At 40.2% G+C, this 22,353-nt stretch overlaps 1 protein-coding gene across 2 annotated transcripts in view; it reads right to left on the bottom strand.

Annotated features, from left to right (window-relative positions):
- NECAB1 (N-terminal EF-hand calcium binding protein 1) overlaps positions 1–19,782 on the bottom strand; it is a 60,904-nt gene extending 41,122 nt beyond the window's left edge. For both annotated transcript variants that reach the window (XM_082754836.1, XM_082754837.1), the window contains exons 1-3: positions 19,667–19,782; positions 16,079–16,103; positions 6,115–6,223 (exon numbers count right to left, since the gene is read on the bottom strand). In XM_082754836.1, the coding sequence (XP_082610962.1) occupies positions 6,115–6,223; positions 16,079–16,103; positions 19,667–19,708 (176 nt within the window). In that variant the 5' untranslated portion in view covers positions 19,709–19,782. The remainder of the gene's footprint in view (positions 1–6,114; positions 6,224–16,078; positions 16,104–19,666) is intronic.
- Positions 19,783–22,353: the final 2,571 nt, after the last annotated feature.

Here is a 22,353-nt window from a genome sequence, read left to right as displayed (position 1 = left end):
ATACAAGAAGGACCCAATTTAGCAGTAGATGCAAATGCTAAGTGCTGCACACTACGAAACAACAGGCAACAAGCCAAGGCATTCAGTGTCACCTCTGGTGAGATGCCTGATCTGTCCTTCAGGGGCAGCAGGAGACCCGGCTGTGACTGCCCAGACCTAATCCCTGCTGCAACCATGCAAAGCCTTGTCTCACCAGGGTGGAGTGCAGGTGTCTGAGCCAGGACTCGCCTAACAACTGCTTTACACAATTTAATGGTGTGTGATAGAGTAGGCATTGACCAAAGGTTTTGTGAGATCATAGAAAGCAGAAATACAGGAGACTTTCAGTTGAAAGTCACTTTTTCAGTGTGTAAGTGGTCCAGTCTCCTCTTGTTTCTGTGTGGTCTTTTAGGACGCTTAAAACAAAACAAAAAACTAAACTAAACAAAAAACCATCAACAACAACGACCATGCAAACCAACAACAAAAACAACTATGTGAAGCCCTTGTGAACAAGTATGAGCTACTCCGAGCATGGGGGGAAATATGGTGTAACTGTGCATCTAGGGGCACAGTTTAGGGATGTGTTTTAGTTGGTAATATTGGTTGTAGGGGGACAGTTGAACCAGATGAACTTGGAGCTCTTTTCCAACCTTAAAGATTCTATGATCCTATGATCTAGTAGTTGGCCTATGAACTAGTTATTATATTGCTTTAAGGTTCAGTAGACAGAAGAGTCCTCCACAAATGTAATTGTTTACTGTTTATATTTTTGATTGCTAGCTCTTACAAATACAGTTCTTGTATTAAAACAACCACAAGAAAGGTAAAAAACATAGAAGTACTAAAATATGGGGAAAAAAGACCTTCATTTTTTCATGAACACACTATTTCACCCATTCTGGCTCTCTAAATAGTGATGGCATCATTATTAATATCTTTTATTCCTTATTTATTTCTTACATTTGTTTCCGTCTGTAAAAAGAAAAAGGTAATGGAAGTTAAAACAGTCAAGGTATCAATTTGTATGGTATGTCTTTCCTCATATTTACTCAATGATTAAGATTTTATAAAAAACATACATAGATTTTAGGAAATAAATGGTCAGCCTATGTATAGCACACTCATAGATCACAAGATAAATATTCCAAATTACGTACTGAGGAAAAATCCACATAAAATGTAAACTTTCAGTAAAAGCAATGATCTCCCCTGGATGAATGACCTGTACTGCAGGTCCTAGACAAATTATAAATATAAATTCATCCCAGCATAGTGACCTTCAGTTCTACCTATCTTTTGGAAATTTTATACAGCGATACCTAATTCCAACTTAATCTTTTTTTCCTGGTTATTACGGTCAATTTAGCCTCAATTGACTCTTTCTAAAAAGATAAGACCTCTCTACACCAAATAGCAAGGTGCAGCAATCATAGTCAGTTAGGCAGACACAACCTTAATTACTGGAAAATTAATCCCCCCTATTTTTGTCCTACTATTACTTTGAAAATGATAACCACTCATTTTAGAGGTACGCCATAGCCTATCTTCTTTGTACCAGGTGTGTTGCATTAGCTTGGTTTGTTAATAATAGCTGGTTAATTTAGGTCTCTTAGGGGTGTTAAACCCGTGGAAGTCCCTTATACTTGTGCATCTTTTCTTTTTGAAAGAGTGTTGTAGCAGAGTTGAGAAGGGAATTCAGGTTTCCCAAGGTCCACAGAAATCACTCCAAGGCCACCTTCCATTTTCTGTCTTCAGGCTTTGAAGCACAAAGATTCATGCACACAGAAAGTGAGGTTTTGAATGCAGGCAGAATTAAAAGATTTAGTGCAGGTAGAAACAACCTGAAGTCTGCTCTTGTGGCAAACTGGCTATGAGGTCTTGAGGTACTCCAGAAATTATCTATCAATCATGACATACTTCCTTAGCTCTCTGTCCTAGGCACTTACATGCAGTGTAAATCACTGCGGTATATGAACACTGCATAACCTCTATCCTTACCAAACATTCCTGGGATAAAGGAGCTAGAGTCTGCATTTTGTTAATAAGGGCATGAAGTACAGAGAAGATACATGATTTGGTAGAGTTTGAAAGAGTCTGTATTTAACTGGTAAGAAAGACTAAATAATCTGTACAAATCTACTAGAGACATAACTGAGTAGATTTTCTCATCTTCCCTGACTGAAAAAAAGCCATGAACTACTTGGAGATTACAGGCACATACAAAGATTATCATTTCATTCCCTTGGGCAATTTTCAAATGAAAACATCACATAATAGATAGTTTTAGGATTATTTAATATGTACATGATTCTTCTAATGCTTGCATTACAAAATTTTCCAAGGTTCAATGAACATTTTGCTGCTTTTCTTAGCCAGCTGGTTAATTTAAGACATTTTACATAATCTGCCCTTTTCAGCAAATGCCAGTGAGTAAACTTTCAGCCTCCTTATTATATTTGCTTCATGTGATTTTTGTTGGAAAGCTATCCTAATAAGGAATTCCTATTATACTGCCCAAGCTGTCTCTCTTTGCTGTATCCATCTGATATTTGGCATGCTTTATCTTGCTGCCTGCCTGATGACAGGGTTTTCAAAAGCAAAAAGGTGCTAAGGAAAGCCTTTACAAGTTCTTTTTAAAGCCTTCCCTCTCTTAAAGAGAGATCAAGTGGCATAGAATGCTCTTCAGCTCCAAAGTCAGGAAGTCAGGCATTAAGCGTTTTAACAATTAAAGATTTCAGGGAAAAAAAAAAAAGAAAAAAGAAAAAAAGAAAAAAAACAACTCAGCTTCTTATTACTGTTTAAATTTAAGCACATTTTCTTATCATCTATAGCTAGACTCTACTCTCTAATAAATGATAACCAGGCAAAAGAAACCACCCTTTCTTCTGGTTGGAAAAGGTAATTTAGTAGGTTTTCCTAGTCTTCCACCTCTTCAACCCTCTGAAATACATGAAAATCTGATCTTTCACAGCACATACTCTCTGTGACTTTTGTGCCATGCTTTTTGCGAGACTTTTCCCAGTCAGTGAGACTTCTCTTTCTCTGATGGCTGCTGTGCCCCTTGCATTAACTACTCTCAGCTAACAACTCCAGCCTTTGCAAAGCCTCACCACTTTCCCAGGAGGAAAACCATGTTATTCTCACTTTTCTACATATTCTTCATATCCAGATATTCTCCAGTACAGAGAAAAAGCTTTACAAATAGTAATAACACAAATGTTACAAGTAATTTTTAAAGGCATTACAAATAAAAAGAAAATAAAAATAGGTATAAAGCATCTATCTTTTTCTCAGAGTTCTTACATTGAGGATATTTAGCCCATTCTGGATGTTCCCTGGCAAATGCAGATGTGCAATCATGGTAATGTAAACCCACTCTCATGCACATATGTGGTAACATGAGGAAGTCCTGCCCTGTATGAATGAGTCTTTGAATAACAGGGATAAAAAAATATGAGAAGTATAATAGACTAAGCAAATTCCCATGGTGTTCCAAGAAGCATGTGATTTATTTTGCCAGGATTAGGTAGACTGCATACGTTGTATTTGTTCCTCAGCCCTGGTCACTGGTTTTAAGAATCCTGAAGAAATTAAAATGTTGTACTTATTTCTCCTGTACACAGTACATAATTACTCAGCAGTAATTTCTGCAGCCTTTGGCTTTAAATTTATAGTACTTAAGTACTTTAGGGTAATATGGTAAATTAGGTAAATAATGATTGGCTTCTCTTATTTTCTTATGCTAAAACATAACCTGTTTATATTGTTCCTTCTCCTGTCCTGTCTACAAAGGTGAATGATATATCAGGGAAACCTGTTTCTATGTAGCATCACAATACTGAGGGTCTTCAATAATGGATACTTTAGGATGGTCTTGTGATAAATACTCCAATGTTTCCATGTTGTGTGGGCTGAAACATAATGATTCTGGGAAGGCTTTTCCTGATTTACAGAAGCATACATAACTGAGCTAAGAAACAGATCCACAGAGTTGTATAGACCTTAACTCCTAGGGGATATATCCCTACATTTATATCAATTAGGTACCTATGTGAGTGCTACTAGGAATGCACAGAACAGATCCCAAGAAGGAATCCTAACTATAGGCATTCCATGTCTTTGTATAATCACACTGAAATTACTGCAAATGAAAAGCACTTCATACACCTTTATAAAAAAACAACTAAGCCCTTTAGACACCAAAGACCTGTGCTTCCCTGTGTAGACTGCATATTTAAATAGCTTGAAGTAAGCAGCACTTTGAATAGTTAACGTGAATTCATTTAATCGTTTTTCTGTTTTGGTTTGGTTTTGTTCCTCCCACCCCTAATAAAAATTTTTATAATGGCTAATGAGAAACTAAAAACTTATTTAGAATTTTGATGTTTATTTGCCTGGAAGATGTCCATAAAAGATCAGAAACTAAGATACATATTTTCTAGCATATACTTGTGAAATATTGATCAGATCTCGGACTTCAATGGATTTCCTTGTTTTCTTTACACTTTCTGGAAAAGAAGAGTAATTCCACCTAGACCAACAGGAGGCAAAATTTGTAGGAGGATACATTTTATTAGACTAATAAGGGTGGAAAAAAATAGACAAGATTTTAAGCACACAAGGGCTTGAGTGAGGCTGCTTTGGAAGAATGAACTTTGAAATGTTTCCCACAAAACTTCAGGCATTATGCTGCAAGGGCAATTGGAAAGTCAATGGCCAGCATCACATCTGGTCATTTATAGGTCTCCAGGGCAATGGGCCCAAGCTGATATTTAGGGCTAATGATTCATAACAGCCATGGGAACTGGATGTTTGCAGGGGAAGAGCAGCAGAAACTGAGGACAAGGGGAAAAAGGAAGGTTGCAGTGATGTAATACAGATATCCAGGGGAGAAAAAGTCACAGGAGAGTGCTGTCAGGATCTAGCCAAGGGGAAAGGCCTGTCTGGAACTACCTGGATTAATGTGCAAGTCCTAAATATTAAAGTGATTGCTGAGTTAATGAGTGTGAGGAAGAAAGGTAGTAAAACCTCACTCTGTGTTAGTGTCTGGATTTTTATGAAGTACATGAATTACAAAATACCAGCCTGTTGGTTTTGTTTGCCTGTGGAAAGTAAGATAAACCCCAGGGACACAGCAGAGTTTGATACTGGATGAGATAAGGTCCTATTACACTGTCCTGGGTTTTCTTATAGCAAACATAGAAGGTTGGGCTGTGATAGCATCTTCATACACGTTACTCCACTGTACACAGATGGGAAAAGCAATACTGACTTACTATGTAATCACTGCTTGTAAAGAGAAACACAACCCATGCTGTGATTGCTAACTAATGTCTCCATAACCTCCAAGAGAAAGAAATAAACAACCTTCTTTACCACAAAAACAGTCCAGTTTAAAAACCACTAGCTTAATAACACCCTCCTAATTAAGAAGAGCTGTGAGACCTGCTGTGAATAACTGTTGATGGCCAGAAAGGGGATAAAAGGAAATTAATTCTCTTCTTCAATCACTGTACATAAGAAAAAAATAGCACAAGAGATAATACAATGGCACAATTTGAATCTACTGAAAGTAATGAGCAAGGTTCTTTGTACCCTTAGCCTGTTGCCTTGTTTAGCCCAACTGTAATGGGGACATCCAAATCTCCTAAGTGTTGACACCAACACTTGGTATCCCATGTATCACTTGGTATCTTTGCATGAGTTTCTCAATTCTTGACCGTGGTTCACAGAAATGAGTACTTGGACCAAATGTTGAGCAAGGAAAAAAATAACCAAAGCAATCGTTGTCCAAGTACTTATTTCTGTGAAGGTGGGTCAAGAGCTGAGAAACTCATATTTAAGCCTGTAGGAAGCCACAGACCCACTTCCTTACTGACATGATAGGAGAACAGTGAAGGAATCAAGTTTCCACCCCATGTTCTTAGTGCACAAATCATATTTATTGGAACATACGTGTATTTCTGAAATGTTTAGAAATAGTGAAGTTGTAAGGTTTAGAGCAGTATGACACAGTCTAGCTTCCCAGAAGCAGCTTTCTTCTTAGGCTTGTTTTCTAAAATCAACCTGATGTCTTTTTTCCATTCTCAGGTGCAGACAGTAGCACTTTGATTGTAAGAAGTGGACACTTACTCAGTATTGTGTGTATCGATTGTGTGAAAAAGTTCATGCAGTTCTTCTCCACTCAGAATTCCATCAGCAAAGTAAGCTTTGAATTCATCAAAGGACAGTTTTCCATCATCTGGAAAAGAAAAAGAAAAAAAAAAGAAGAAATGGAATGTGCCATTGTTTCATTTGTGGTTTTGCTTTTTTACTTCAAGCAATAGAAGAGGGAGCTATTAAAAAAAACAAACACTAGCTCTTCAGATTAAACGTATAAACTTTATATATTTAATCAAGTCTTGTAAAGAACACGTTAAATGCATCAGCTGTTGTAGTTTCAGTTCTCATTTTGCCTGGTAATTCTGTCATTCTTCCTTTTTCTCATCTTTCGAACAAAGATAGTTTGGATTTAGTAAGTCTTTACTGACAAACACATAAAGACAATCCTCCTGTCTTTGCTCTTAACCCATTCATTGTGGCTTCTCCCCATGCTGTCCCACACTTGCTTGCTCCCTGTCCTTGCTTGCTCCAATGCTGTCCTGCTTGTTCCCTGTCCATGTCTCTGTCCACGTCTGCATGGAAGATAAACGGCTTCTAGAGAGAGAGAAACCCCAGGAAACTGCAAAACCAGATTTCTTGAAGGAACATAGTATATCAATGAAGCTGTCACTGAAATAAATAGAGCTATCTATTTATTTCCCTTTCCTTTTTATTTTTTTTTATTTTTTTTTATTATTTATTATTTTTTTTTTTATTTCTTTCTGCTCACTGCCTCCTGCATGGGAGACTGCAACTCAAATGCACAATTCAATAGCAGCATGGACCTACATGTAACCCTGGCTCTTCTGTCTGTATAAGAATGTTAATAAATACACAGTGCTGGTTTGCAGCATTTTGATTCTCTCTTTCTTCATAAAATATGTTTTTTCAAAAAGCTCCATGCTTGGAGTGAAATTAACAAAACAAATTTAAAAAGCTTGACTGGAATAGGAATGGAATAAGAAGCCAGCTTTGTGTCCTCTTCCACTACAAAGAATTTCAATTAATTTCCTTGGTCAGCACAGAAAATACATTTTATTTGCCAGCATGTAACTTGTCTGGTGATTACATAAAACTTCAGGAATGAGAAAACTATTTTGGACATATATCAGAAGTTAGTCAAGATCTGCAGATGGACTTTCACACAGAATTCAAATTGACCATGTAATATATAGTGAAACCCAACTATGAAGAAGTTGACTTTTTATTGTCTGGTGATAATGTTTGTTTGGGACAAAAACAATCTCCACATGGATCCTGATCATCATCAATGACATGTTCATGTTGTTTGGAAGTGCCTACAGGACTAATGGAATTCAGAGGGAGGGGAAGTACCATATGATAACATTTAGAAGAACAGTAAGCAGATGTACACTGAATCAAGAGGAAAGAGTCCTTATTACAATCTCTACTACATTATTTAGCAGAGTCTGTTTCATCTTTGTCTTAATTTAGCTTTAATTATAGCAAGCCCTCGACTACATGAGACAAAATCCTTGAGCTGAGATGTGTTAAGACAAGATTAATTATCTGGTATTTCCAGGCTGTTACCACTTTATGTTGAGGTTCTACCCTGCTTTTGTCAGACCAGTCTGTGCACAACCGTGAATACTTTCTAAAGTATCTATTATATTTTCTACTATGCTATCTATTATACTAATACACTTTCTAAATTAATCTAATGAATACTGCAGTGTTTCATTGAAGTAAGGATCATATATGTACTTCACTTCCCTTAGGCATGTCTGAAATTCCAGAGAAGATACTCTACTGAAGATACCCTTTAATAAACACAGATTTTTCATGGTTTGTTTGTTTGGTTAGTTTTGTTTATTCAAACAAAAGTTGTTGTTTGATTAATGACACGAGAAATGGATAAAATGTACCACAATTTGGACAGCCCATCCCACCCATAGGCTGGCCATAGCTGCAGTGACAGAAGAAGCAGACTCAGGCTATTGTTTGCTCTGGGATGCAGGGAACATTAGACTCTATCAACTCATGTCTCTGATCGTATCAAAGTGAGTATTTAAACAAAAAACGGCAGGCAACACAACTATTTTTTTTTTATTTTGTTTTTGAATATATAATTCCAGGCTAAGGCTAAGGAACCATTTAAAGGAAAAAATGTATGATAATTCTGGTTGCTGAAATGAACTAGAGTCTAGATGGGTCTTTGAATAACATTGTATAGAAGATAATGTCAGAAACCAACCAATGCTTTTCAGAAGGGAGAGGATATTTAAAAACAAAAAAACAAAAAAAAAAAGTAAAAGAAAAGTTATAAATTAAAAGCTGATCCCTCTGAGGCCCATGAGATTTCATCAGGGATCCCTCAGCAGCAGCAGCAATTTGCTTCTGCCCTGAAGAGGCAGTGTCCTCTTTTCTTCTCTGGTCAGGGGAGACTTTGGAAGAAGTCCCTAGGTCAGGCTGAGACAAATCCATGACCCCATGTAAAGAGTTATGGCGATTTGATCCTTGTTGACTAGTGTATCTGACTGAGGTTTAAATGTAAGATTGATAATGAATAAACAAAAGCCACAGAAAGAAGATCCACCTTTTGCTATACTTAGAAGTTGGAATGGTTAAGCAGTAACTTAAAAGTTAAATATTAACTTATCTAAATTTATTGAGCCTTTGCATGAAGCACAGACAATAATTTCAGAGACTAATAGTTTGTAAGTCTGTTTGGGTAGCACTAAATTTAAGTTCACTTGGCTCTTTTTCTTCATTCAGTAACTTAATGAATCACTCATAGGCCACAAAACAACTGTAGAGGATAAGGCTAAGATGCCGTAAGCACCAAACGAGTTCACAATATTGCAGCTTAATTTTATAGCAGTGAAGATTCCATTATAAAGGCGGCATCTGAACCCTGTAACTACATGATGCATGGCAGCATGAACATTTGAAGAGCAGAGATGAGGAGTTTCTTCACTTTTTTACTTGTTCTTATTTCATAATTTCTTTGATCTGAATATATGGCTTCAAGTACGTAATATTCAAGAGGATTCAAATTGGACTAATCGAATGTCTGCTTCAACAAAAACATTTTGAAATGTTTCATATGAAAAGACAGATTGCAGCTGGAGATAATCATCATTATGATCAAAATATAATGGCAAGATCTAGAAGAGCTATAAACCAAGATGGCACAATACTGTGCTGAAGGTAGGCAATTTTCTTTGACAGAACTGCTATGATTACCTAATTGGCAATCTAAATACATCTGCCATTTGGCACTGGCTACAGAGAACGAATATTAAATACTGAGTGTACTGAAACAAGCTTATTTTCACAGCTATGCTTCCCTTGGCTTATTACAGACATAATCAATTGCTTAATCAAACTGCCTCTGTACCTTTAGCCTCTGCTGGGCAAGGTGTTTTGCACACACCCAAGAAACCGGTGATTGTTGGCAACTTTTCTGAGGTAAACATATGAGTTTACTCATAGAACAGACTGGGTATGACAAAAAATAAAATAAATAAAAACCTGAAACATCTGTCTATTTATCTCTTTTCTTCAGGATCATTGGCTTTACATAAATCCACAAAATCATTGATCTGCCAATAGCCAGATTGGGCACGTCAGCTATCTTCTCCGTATTTTATCATCCAAAAACAGATTCCCTTTTGCTTTGTTGCTATTTATTCTCAATAGGACTTCGAAAGGCCTATCTCTGACACATCACTAAGGTTATTGCTGGCAAAAACTAAGGAGCTTTGAACCTATTTGCTTACTTACAGACTTCATGCAGTTGTGTTTACCGAAAAGAAAAAAAAATAAGAACTGATTTTTCAGGTTATTTCTCTAATTTTGTATAACTGTATAGCTACAGTAAGTAGGGTCTGAGCTGCTGGCGGTCCAGGCCAACCCAGCATCTCTTTGCTGCTCAGATGAAGCTCAGACCCAATCTGCTAGCAAGTGTTCCTTGTACTGTTTAATTGAAGACATGCTTTCCTAGATGAGGTGCTTTTCTAGTTTCCAACATGACTTTTATTTTAAAGGCTGCATTACATCCCCTCAGCACTCTCTCCCCATGCGCACGCTTTGCTGCTCAAAGCAAAGTCCCAGATAAATCCTGTCCGGTTTAAGCGCTTCAGAGCAGCTGAGCTGGAACGTCTCTTACAGATGCTTCAATCTTTGTCCCTGGCAAAATGAAAGGGGATGGATGATTTGTGAAAGAGAAACTTTCCTGAAGCTAAACATCCCTTGGACAAATCAGCCTTCAGCAATGTTTGCGCTGGCAACATTATCTCCAAGAAGCTGTTTTGCAAGCCTTGCTTGCTCTTGCGTGTCTTTGATGGTTTTCAAAAGCATAATTTCTTCAAAAACAAGCACAGTTCCCTGACTTCCTTGGAGCTCAAAGGCTCACAACTGGCAGACAGAAATATAAACAATAAAATGTTATCTCTCCATGTAGCACTTGGAAGTTTTATATTTACATGGTATTTCGGAGGAGGCTTCCTTCAGGATTCAATTGTGTTCTTATATTTATTCCCTTAAAACTCATCTTTCTGTTGAAAGGAGTCTGTGCTATGAAGGCTTTGCCTTACAATACCCATTTTATCAGTACCAATAGAACAATTTGGGAGCTCAAATCTGCAATGAAGCTATTTGGAGAATTTCTGTGTTCTGACTCCAGTTCAGGATATATTTTCTTTGAAATGATCCGTTAGACATACAGCTCATACAGGGCCACTGTGATAATAAGACCTGGCCATTCTGGGTATCACGTCACTTAAAGTTTCACCAAGGGATTCCTGCATGTAGGTGTTTTTCTCAAGGAAGAGCCCACTGGACGTGGGTCACCCTGTCACGCTGTGATATCTGGTCAGCCCATGCATACAGAGGGGAGAACCCATGCACTGCTGCAGCTAACACTGAGCAGAGCTGCTGGGGCAGTCTGTGGGCAAGCTGGAAATCTCATAAGATGCCAGGACATTGGGGCTTCAGATTAGGAGATGCTGGACTACTGAAAAATACTGAAGTCAGGGACATGGTATACATTGTCTTGGTGTAATTCTAAAATTTTCCTTAAAAATAAAATTTATTTATCTAAGTGGAAATCTTCATAAAGCCTCCAGACTGACTCTGATGGTCCACATTAGAGTGATTCGAGGGATCACCTCCCTGGGGTGCTTCCCCAGCATATTCACTCTGTCCTCAGGGATGGCTTAAGTTAGCGCTCTGGGTTACAAACTAGACCTGCTAAATCAGTACCTGAGGACTGCTGTCAGGAGGCAGCCAGACAGGCAGGGAGCTGTGCCAGAGCCCACCTGCAGTCACCAGCTGGCAGAGCTGCCAGAGGACTCATCTGCAGAGCCAGTGTTTGTTCTGCAACGACACTGTCAGTGAATAATGAATATGAAAACATCTACTTTGACCTTTGCCAAATTGAGTCTAGACTGAGAATTGTGAGATTTCCTCTTGATCACAGAGCAGGTGCAGCGCTGTGGCTTTTTGGTTATTCTGTGGAAATCTTGGCAGGTGACTCACATGTGCACTCCGTGAATCAGCCCTGTTGGTCGCTGAAGATAGCAGAAGCCATAGGATGTCACCACTGCACTCTGTTACCTTATTCTACAGAATCCTTTACTGATGACTCCCAGTCTCTTGTCAGGCTATCGTTTCAGGCATGGTTTCAGAGCTGTACTGAAATCCCCAGGCCATTGCAATCCACAACAGTTTTGCTCAAGGTTTTTTGCAGTGGGCACTGGAGGACTTTTCATCTATTTCTTACGTTAAAGGCAGAAGAGAAGGTGCTGTTGATATAATTGTTGATATTATTTTTTACAATTTGAATTCTACATGTAAAAAGAAATGCTACATCCCTGCTATGTACCATGGACATTACTGGGTGCTGAATGAAGACATATAACAGAAAAAGACAAGCTTCATCTGGCTGCAGTTTATATTTTACAGGTTCTATTTCGATTAAATAATTAAAATTTATATATTTTAGAGGGGAAAAAAAGCTTTGAGTGAGTGCTTATTTGAAATGCCAGAGGAAAAAAATAAACCAAACACAAATGCTTTGATTTTGGTATTATAACATTTTGTTGTTCTGTACTGGGTGTTTGATATTTAGGTTCAGCCTTCTCTGGAGACTTACTCTTGCTCTGTCTAGTCATTTTTTAAATTTTCCCTCATCAGTTGGTTGCAGTTATTCTTGACTGCCTGCAGCATAATGTTTGCTGTGCTCCTTCCAGTTAAGGCTTTTTTTTTTTTTTTTTTTTTTTTTAAGTCTCCGCTTCTATAGAAATTATTAACTTTGGTGTTTTCAAATATTTTCCTCTTAGGAGCTTTAAGGATATTTGAGATACTGCTTATACTCAGTGTCTCGGTGTTTGTTCATAACAGTTGAGCTGTATTTGCAGATCAATGACAGTGACTGCATACAAACCATCTTCTCTGAGCCCGTTGTATTAGAGCTGCCCCTTTGAGTTCACTCCTGCTTGGGGCTGATCCAAGGGATTAGGGGTGGGAGCTATACACTTGGAAGGAGACCATAAATATCAACTCATAACTTGTAGAGCACAATATGCTGGTGGGCTTGTGGTCATTTTTTTCCCACCTCCATAGGAGTTTAGATCTGAGGCAGCCAGGCTGCCATAAGGAACAAGCTGGAGATGATAAAAGTAGAAACACTGCCAAAAGGCAAGAGCAACCTCCTTCTCCCACAGGAGGATGGGAACAGAAATGACCCCCCATGACACAGGCAAAGGGAGACATGGGCATTTTGACATCCAGACTGTTCACAATAGGATTTTTGCAAGAGTCTGTACCTAAATTTCCCTTCCTTTGCTAACAGGAAGGAATTATTGTATGAGGCCATGCTAACAGGGTGCACATCAAAGCTACGAGGGCAGAATGGGCCCCACAGTGACCTTTACCAACAACTGACATTGTCTCATTCATTGGCAAATCACTGCAAAGCTCATGGGGTGCCTCAGGTCCCTTTTAGCATATCAGAATGTCACACACATGTGGCAACCATTGCTGACTGTGAGATGAGGGTTTGGTTAGGAAAGACTGAATTTAGCAATTCCAGTTTTGCATATTTCTGTACTTCACCCCTGCTAGGTGGGGACAGGATTTTACTTTTTGAAAGGAATTCAGTGAGTTTAATTTTGCTTTAAATAGAAAAAGTAATTAAATTAAGATCTTTCGTTCAGCTGATTTTCTTCCAAATTAATTCTGTTCGAATCCACATTGTTTCCTTTGAACACACAGAGTTTTGTAAAGCAAACCAGACCAAAACTTCATTTTGACACACAAAACCGAAACTTCTCCTTTTATAAAAATGTTGATGTGCAACATCTTACCTTTACAAAATTGCTTTTTTCCTCAGGGTTTTCTGTGGCTTTTGTTAATATCTCAAACCATATATTTCTTAGAAATGTGATATTCCTTCTGTGTGCCATGATCTCCCTCTAAGAAACTCAAGTGAACTTTTCAGCTGCTGGAAAAGTGTTGATCTGATCCATACCAAGTGGAGCTGCTCAACCATGAACTACAAATAGAGTTTATGAAGCTGATCGTCTTGAGAAAGCTGTGGATATTTCCAGAAATGGACTGGTAACAGAATGATACACATACCTGGGCTGGCAGAGAAAGAAGCCACCACGACGAAATAAATAGATTTTGTATGGCTTCTTTTAAATGGCTTCTTTTAAATGGGGAAATGACTATTTAAGTTACTTGTTTAAACCCAGTTGTCATAAATCATTGTGATATTTTGAGTAACAGCAAATCAGTAGGACTCCTTGGCTCTGGAGCTCTCATTTTATTTTCTTCCTTGCTGTGGAAGGCAAACCTGAAATCTCACAGTCCACGCATTCATGGTAAGAACACTCATAATGCTCCCATCTTTCAGTTCGATCCAACTTTCTGAACGCATTTTTTTCTTGTTGTCAAACAAATACCTGGTAAGGTTTTTGAAGATTGGCTGCTTTGGGGGAATTATAATCTCACAGAAGAATGAATATGGCAGCTCTGAGAGAGTCCTATTAAAATTGTATGGGAGAACTTAACAGATCATGTCAGGGACAGGAACTTAGTATTTGTTACTGTAAGCCAATACTTGTTTTTCCATAGCACAGAAAGGTAACACTGAAATTGTAAATAATCCATTAATTAACAAGAGCTAATTATCTGTGTTGACAGCAGCACAAACATGTTAGATATGTGTTCAAATTTCCAATAACCTTTCTGAGAAGCTACTTAGCATCCCAGCCTTAAAGCCAATCTGCTCCCTAATAATGTGGCAGGAGCTTGTGCAGTGCTAGATTAGCAAAGTGGAAGTCCCACAGGCAACTGATGGTTGAGCAAACACAATTAAGCACATAAGAGCTGAAACCATTTCAAGTTTATGGACTCGAATTAATTGAACTAAAGCGGCTGATCTCAGCCACATTTCCCCCAATAAGATGTTGTACAGCATCCGTATGTAGCTGTGAACTCCAGTGACTCAAGTCTCTAGGGTTGATGTGGCATCTGGAGCAAGCAAATTTGTCACTGATTGTGCGAACTGTTTCCCCTATCTTTGTAGTAAAGTATAAGTAATAAACAGGGGTAAACTGAAATAGGGCTGGAAGTCCTCACCACTGAAGTGCTGTGGATCCACCAGGGCTGGGACAGAGCACTGAGCTCTCAGGATGGGCCTGCTATGGTTTATTGGGAAATGGTGGGTACTGCACACAAGCTGGGGCAGGAACACTCCGTCAGAGGTGGGCTGTGGGGTGGGACTGCCCTCTTGTTTGACAGGCTTGGCTATACCACCAAGCTGCTTGGTAGCCCCTTACTGCCCTGTGCGGCCTCCTGGAAAGCTAGCCTCTCTATGTTCTCAATGGCATTCATTGTGCCTTCAAATAATGGGGTGAACTTTATCAAAACTGCCCAATACCTGATTTCTGAGGACTGACTGGGAGTTACTCACCTTGGTTAAACCTGTCTGCACTGTGGGTTCAGTGCTTCAGGAGAAGACCAAAGTCTGGCACGTGCTTTTGCAAGAAGTCACATCTACCTTCTTCTTGTGCTTTGGTATTGCAGGGATATCAGGGAGCTTATATTTCCTTCCTATCCTGTAAGATCTGTCTCTGGTTATCTGTGTGATAGGGTAAGGTCTTCTGTGGTAGTAGCAAAGTTCGTAACACTCCATCTCACACTCTCTGTGGCAGTGGTGTCATTTCTCTGGTATGGACGTGGCACAAAATGACAATGTAATTTGTCCAACATTGGGTGGTAATTCTGAGATGGGATAAGGAGTTAAAGTCGGGTTCAAGCCCATGACTATGCTTACCAGCCAGAATTCCAGTGGTTCCCTGTGTGGCCCTTACAGCAAAGCCCTTCCCCTACTACAGCCATCATGGGAGAATTTGTGCATGCGAAGACTTGTATGATCCAACTCTCTGCATGTGAATAGGGGAGCAATACATGTGGAAAGGAAATCAGTCTGTAGCACTAGGGTAAAACTTAAAATTAACATCATAGTAAGAAAGCTCTGTCTTGTAAATATACAAGTTGAATTCAAGGCTTTACTCTGCCTGCTGACGTGCAGAACAAATATATAAATGCAAAATGTAGGAAACACAAATGTGACTACCAGATACAGCCTCTGGTGTTTTTAAAAAGTAGTAAGATGGAGCTACTACCAAATATTTCAAAACTTCTTAGGAACATAATATCGCTAAGAAAACACCCACATGCAGCCAAAGTGCAAATCAAACACACATGCCGAATTGTGAAAGCAAGAGATCTGTCCTTAAGGAACACACCAGGAGGATCAGTGCACGACAATATACATGGCACTGAACCTACAGAAAGCATCAAATGACATGAGAGATGGCTGTTTTTCTGGTGAGGATGTTTTAAAGCATGATTTCAAAGGCTGTATCAATGATGGGTATTTTTTCCAAAGGAAGGGGAGAAGACAAGTGAGTAGTCTTACCATTCTTGTCTGCTCTTCTCAGTATCTAAATAAAAAGAGAGAGAAAGGAATCACTTTTTTAGCATGGGTTAGTAGCACACAATGCTGTGTTTAATGGGCATTAACGGTTTGAGTGCTGCACCATGTTTCATGAGGCTGCATAAAACTGAAAAGCCCTTAGCATGCCTCCATCCTTCTCTCACAGTATCATTTTCTTTAACTCCTCCTGTGCTGTGTGTAGAGAAAAACAAAACTATAAGAAACAGCTTTATTTTCTATTTTGTATATAGCTTGTGAGGGTGATGTCCAGGCACAAAACATGATACCATATGGCCATGGTGATTCTGGACTTGGGGCTGAGAGAAGCAGTGTAAGGAAGCATAGTGAGGGCGATAACTGTGAGGATGCTCTGTGCATCCGAGATGGTGAGAAAGACACAGGGCCTGGGTGGGTGGAGGAGGCAAGGGGAGAAGGCAGGAGAGGAGCTGGGTGGCACGAAGGGATCAGACTGGGGGTGGGAGGCAGCGATGTCAGCTGTGTGGGAGCAAATCTCGGGTTGCTCTGATAGTAGAAAAAAAGATTTAGAAGAAAGGGGAGAGGGAAAGAAGGAGGAAATAGCAAAACTGTGACCCACTTCCATAATTTCATTTATGGCCCCTGTGCTGAATTTTTCACTAGGCCCAGTTTATGACATGTGCAGTGTGACATAAGTTAGCAAGATGACACCTACCCACCCTGTATTTTCAGATAAATCAGTTCTCAGTATGAGGATTGGACTGTTGAAAGTTTTTAAATATTTACTGTAGGCTGGAAATTTCCTCCTAATGCTAACTAAAACCATTTGGCCAAAAAACTAAATGCAGAGCAAAAGAAAGACCATTCAAAGCATTTTTATTAGAATACAATAAAATCTTTCTAGAGTCTTTAATGCATAAAACTCCATCTTAGATTCATGGTTTGGCTGGATTTTGAAGGGGGTGAGTTGTTAGTCATTCTCCCCTACTATGGGCAAGCAACCTTCTTTCCTTTCCTGTCACCCAAAGGAAAAGTCAGAGTGCTTGGTGGTGTGCCCACCAGCCAGGACTGCTCCAGAGGAGAGAATGTATGTGAGCAAGGATGGCAAAGAGAGCTACAGCACTGAAAAGTTTGAAGGTTTGGCATGTTTTGCGTATGTGCAAGCATCTCTGATAGGAAAGGGAAAGATGTGCTTCTGAGAGGTAACAAATATGCCCAACATGGAACCAAGCATTCTTAATGGATTAAAAGTGGGTGTGCCACAAGAAGCAATGGCCTAGGCAGAGCCAAACTGTGCATTACAGCCAAACCAGGTGATGCATCTCACACCTTGGGCTAGCCACCTATGTGAGCAAGAGCACTGGCTGCTCCATCTTATGGATGTGTAGGGTTGGGAGCTTCAATTGACTAGAGGTGCCCTACAACTATGGGTCAAAGGTGGCAAAAAAATCTGGATAAGTACATTTTTGGTGAAAAAATAGCACTGCCATCCTATGGAAATGTTAAAATTGTTTGGACACTTGGTAGGAATTTTGACGCAAAAGCAGGAAGGAGGTTGCATTACAATCAGGACTTGTTCCCATTAGGTCTCTGCTTAACTCCCAGTGGGACCAGGACCTCAGCATTTGCCCTTTCTGTGCAGCCCTACCAGCAATCTCTTGCTGCTGGCCTAAGTGCTTCTGCAGGTGGAGATAATTCAATGAGGGATCATCAGAGAGCTGTAGACCCCAGCATATCTGTAATACAAATGTGCTCCCACAGGAGGAAGGGCCTCCAGCATCCAGTCCCTGCTCTCAAGCAGGCAGAGCTGGGATTTCAATTCAAGTATTCAAGCTTTTCTGTTGCATTTAGGAGCAGAAGTGCAGATGCAGCCCCCCCATCCCTTTTCTAGTTTTGTGAATGGCACAAATCCATAAATCAAAACCTGACAATGGTTTTAAAATTGCTAAAATTACACAAGTGATTTTAATTTGAATGAAATGTTTTACTTTGGGTGAAATAAGTTTTCAGTTTGTCAGATATTCTGCCCATCTGCAGCTTCCCAACCCCGTGTACTGAATTAAACTGGGCACAAGCTCCACTTCCAGATTTTGTAACTCTTTCATGGCACCCTGTGTTTCTCTTCTGTCTTTGCAATCTATGCTTATAATTTTCCTGCTTCTCTTTAAAGAAATAATTATGAGACTAAAAAGCTGCATTTTCATTATACACTTGAATGGAAATAGTAAATCAACAAAGAGTCTATTTTAAATTATTTCTTACAGAGGCTAGAGAAATCAGTAGGTGAGCAGACATGGCTTAAGTAAGATGCTGTTAGAAATAATTTGGGGAAAATCCTTGAGAAGTGAATGTGGTTGCATTAGATAAAAAATCTAGACAGAAGGCCCTTAAGACAAGCTTTAACACAGAACATGCCCTTTCCAGCTCAAGTTCTGGACTAACCCTGGTATAAGAGTTGGTCTGAAGTAGATCAGAGCTATTGGTAGGCTGTGAATGGTATGAAGGGACGTAGGTACACACATATAAGATTTTTAAGACTCCTGAAGGACAGAGGATACTTTAGAGATTGTTGGGCTGGAGTTTGCCTTTTATGCTCGACTTGCGTTGGACCAAAAAAATGCTCCGTACAGGGCAAAAACCATTGTGCCTGCACCCTGTGAGATGCTGAGCCCTTAGCGATGGTCCAGCACAGCACCCCTGAGGGGCAGGATGGACAAGTGCTGCGGCTGCTGCCTCACTCAGCTCCTTTTTAGAGGGCTGAGGGCTCAGTGCTACTTTTCACATTGACCCTGGGCACCTCAAATCCACCAGGGTCTAACGGGACACTTTGGGAAAAGCTCCATACTTCTGCAGGGTGAGAAACTCTTTAGTGAAAAGCTCGGGGAAAAAAAAAAAAAGTATAAATCCAAGCAATACATTTTGAAAAATGACAGTGTTTTCACCCAGTGCTTCTCCCAACCAGCCCCAAGTTGCTAACCTGCTCTCCTGAGGCATGCACACTGTTGGAAAGAAACTCATTCCCCAACATAGATATTGGACAAAAAAAAAACAACAGAGAAAAGAAGGAAAAGGGGGAAAAGGAAAGAAGGGGAAGGGAAAGGAAAACGGAAAGGGGAAGGGGAAGGGGAAGGGAAAGGGAAAGGGAAAGGGAAAGGGAAAGGGAAAGGGAAAGGGAAAGGGAAAGGGAGAGGGTGAGGGTGAGGGTGAGGGAGAGGAAGAAGGGAAAGAAAAAGGAAGAAAAAGAAGAGGAAAGAGAAGTGAAAAGAGAAAGAAGGTAAAGGAAACAGGAAAAGAGAAAAAAAGGAAAAAAAAAGGAAAAAAAAAGGAAAAAAAGGAAAAAAAAGGAAAAAAAGGAAAGGGAAAAGGAAAAGGAAAAGGAAAAGGAAAAGGAAAAGGAAAAGGAAAAGGAAAAGGAAAAGGAAAAGACACACAGCCTTGCCTGGCTTCACCCCCTTCCACCCTGATGAGGAAATCAAATCCCACAAAAGGAAAAAAAAAAAAAGAGAGAGAGAGAGAGAAAAGAGACCCTCATCCGTCAAACGCCTGCAGTCGCTGCCTTTGGGGGTCATGACGGCAAGGGTGCCCCGTACTCACATCGCGGAAGATGCGCAGCCCCGCGCCCAGCTCCGCCGCCATCCGCCCGCCGCAGCCGCCGCCACCGCCCGGAGCGGCGGGGCCGGGAGGCGAAGGGGGGCGGCAGCCCCGGCACCCCCGGCCCCCTCCCGGCCCCGCCGCCGCTCCCCCGGCCCCGGGGATGGCTGCTTTGCCGGGGGGCCGGGCCGCAAGCTCCGCCCGTCGGTGCCTGGGTCCTCGTGTGCGTCCTCCGTGCTGTGGGGCAAGTCACTGGGAGAAAGGGAAGAAAGAAGGAAGGAAAGAGAAGAAAGAAAGAAGGAAAGAAAAGAAAGAAAGAGAAGAAAGAGAAGAAAGAGAAGAAAGAGAGAAAGAGAGAAAGGAAGAAGGAAAGAAGGAAAGAAGGAAAGAAAGAGAAGAAAGAGAAGAAAGAAGAAAGAAGAAAGAAGAAAGAAGAAAGAAGAAAGAAGAAAGAAGAAAGAAGAAAGAAGAAAGAAGAAAGAAGAAAGAGAGAAAGGAAGAAGGAAGGAAGGAAGGAAGGAAGGAAGGAAGGAAGGAAGGAAGGAAGGAAGGAAGGAAGGAAAAGAAAGAAAGAAAGAAAGAAAGAAAGAAAGAAAGAAAGAAAGAAAGAAAGAAAGAAAGAAAGAAAGAAAGAAAGAAAGAAAGAAAGAAAGAAAGAAAGAAAGAAAGAAAGAAAGAAAGAAAGAAAGAAAGAAAGAAAGAAAGAAAGAAAGAAAGAAAGAAAGAAAGAAAGAAAGAAAGAAAGAAAGAAAGAAAGAAAGAAAGAAAGAAAGAACTGCCCCCAAAGACCTCAAGGGATCAGATGGCCTCTTTTTGGAAGCCTGCCCTGGTACATCTCTCCCCAGGTGGTGTGCTCCAGTTTGGGAGGTTTTCCCTCAGTTTTCCTAGCTGCACTCAAAGGATGCCACTTGCTTCTTCTCACCCTTGTGGGTGCAGAGAAGAGCTTGTCCTGTTTTGTTCCACAGCTGCCTTTTAGCTTATTGAATGTGCTTTCATGGCTAAACCTGCCTTTTCTTGAAGAAAGAAACGTGGTTCTTGCAGATTTCCTTTATCAGGGCATGTTTTCTGTTTTCCCCAACATTTTGGTTGATTTCCCGTCTGATCTGGTCATTTGAGGGAGGTCTCACTTCAGCTACGAGACCCCAGACTGAACATCCCTTGGGGTCTTGGCAGCACAGACAGGCAAGTGGGACTGTGTTCCTACTTCTCCAACATAGGCATCATGATGAGTTGAGTTCAGCAAAAGCACATGGTCTTTAAAATAAGGTTCTTGACTGTAATATGCCCCACAAGGTGACTTGGCCAAAATCAGGGGCAGAGACCTGGAAGCACTGAGGTCTCTTGGGTGGAGCAAGTGGGGAGCTGTGAGACAGAGCAGGGTGTGGGTAGGTGAGGAGGATGCCAGGGTGATGGGGAGTGCATCTTTGGGGGAAACTCCCCCTGTGTAATTTCAGACACATGCTGAGACATTATTCGTGTAAAGGGGGAATTCACCATGTGCTGCAAGCTTTAACTTCAATTTTCACCATTCCTGTCAATTAAAGACAGGGTCTCAATGCTATTTTATCATGGCTTGCTCTGTGCAGATGATCCTGCTTCTTCCACTCCTATTTTCAGGTTTCAAAAGAAAATCTGACAGAGCAGAGAGATTCGTCCAAGAGGAAAGACAAGGCATTTCACAGGGTGAGAAATTTGTATCCCACTTGCTACAGATGGCTTGAAAGAGATGGAAAATCATCTCAGGTTATTTTTGCCTTTTTAATAATACTGAAGGGCTTTTATTTAATCTGCTTCTTCTGACAGAAGTATGGATTGCCATTTCTTTCCAGACAGAGAAAAGAAAAAAAGGCTGAAGGCTGTCTCTAGAGCCAGGATGGTGAATGGAGATAGGGAAAAGCTTCTCTAGACTGTAGATGGGCTTTTTTTTTGTTAAGTGTTATTAGAAGAAGAGGAATAGTGATGCATATTTAATTTCTATCTTGGAATTAAAAGATATTTATTGAAGAAATAATATATTTCCCCTTTATATTTCCCCTTTGATTAGTATTAACATTCACTGTGAATATTTTATATCTGTCTAGAGAAACTATTCTTAAAAGCAGTGCAAAAAAATACAGATTTATCATTTTTTAAAGTATTATCTCAATTTTAATAGTGTAAGCAGGGCAAAAGCTCTGAATTTCACTGGCTTCCCCAATGCATTCAGTGATTCCTCTCCATCTCTGAGCAAGAGGCTACAGGGAGGAGGGCAGGGGGAATGCAGCCTGTGCAGCTGTGGTTTGTGCTGTGTGGCATGGTGGGCTGCTGAAATATCCTCGTGGGGTTAGCAGAAGTCAGCACGCAATGATCTGGTCACTTGGGCAGCCACAAGCAGCCACAAAGCTGTGCTGTTGGTAATCTATTAAAAGAAATGGAGTTGTTTTGTGTGTGTATGAGGATAAAGCATAAAGCTGTTCCCTCTTTTTCTTGCTGTGTGCCACATCATTAAACTTTCATTTAGAAACCAGCCTACTGTATCAGCATCTTCACTCATGTGAAAGGAAAAGAAGTGGCCAGCCAGTACCTAATGATTTTGCCCTTTTATCTGGAAAAACAAACACACGAAAACCCGCAGCAATATCTACCTTACACTTAGTGTGCAGCGGGCTATGCAGCAGGAGCCATCAGCACTGAGATAAATATAAAAGCTT

The sequence above is a fragment of the Aythya marila genome, assembly GCF_965140915.1.
Source record: "Aythya marila genome assembly, chromosome: 2".
Lineage (NCBI taxonomy): Eukaryota > Metazoa > Chordata > Aves > Anseriformes > Anatidae > Aythya > Aythya marila.
This window is presented reverse-complemented; position numbering and strand designations above follow the sequence as displayed.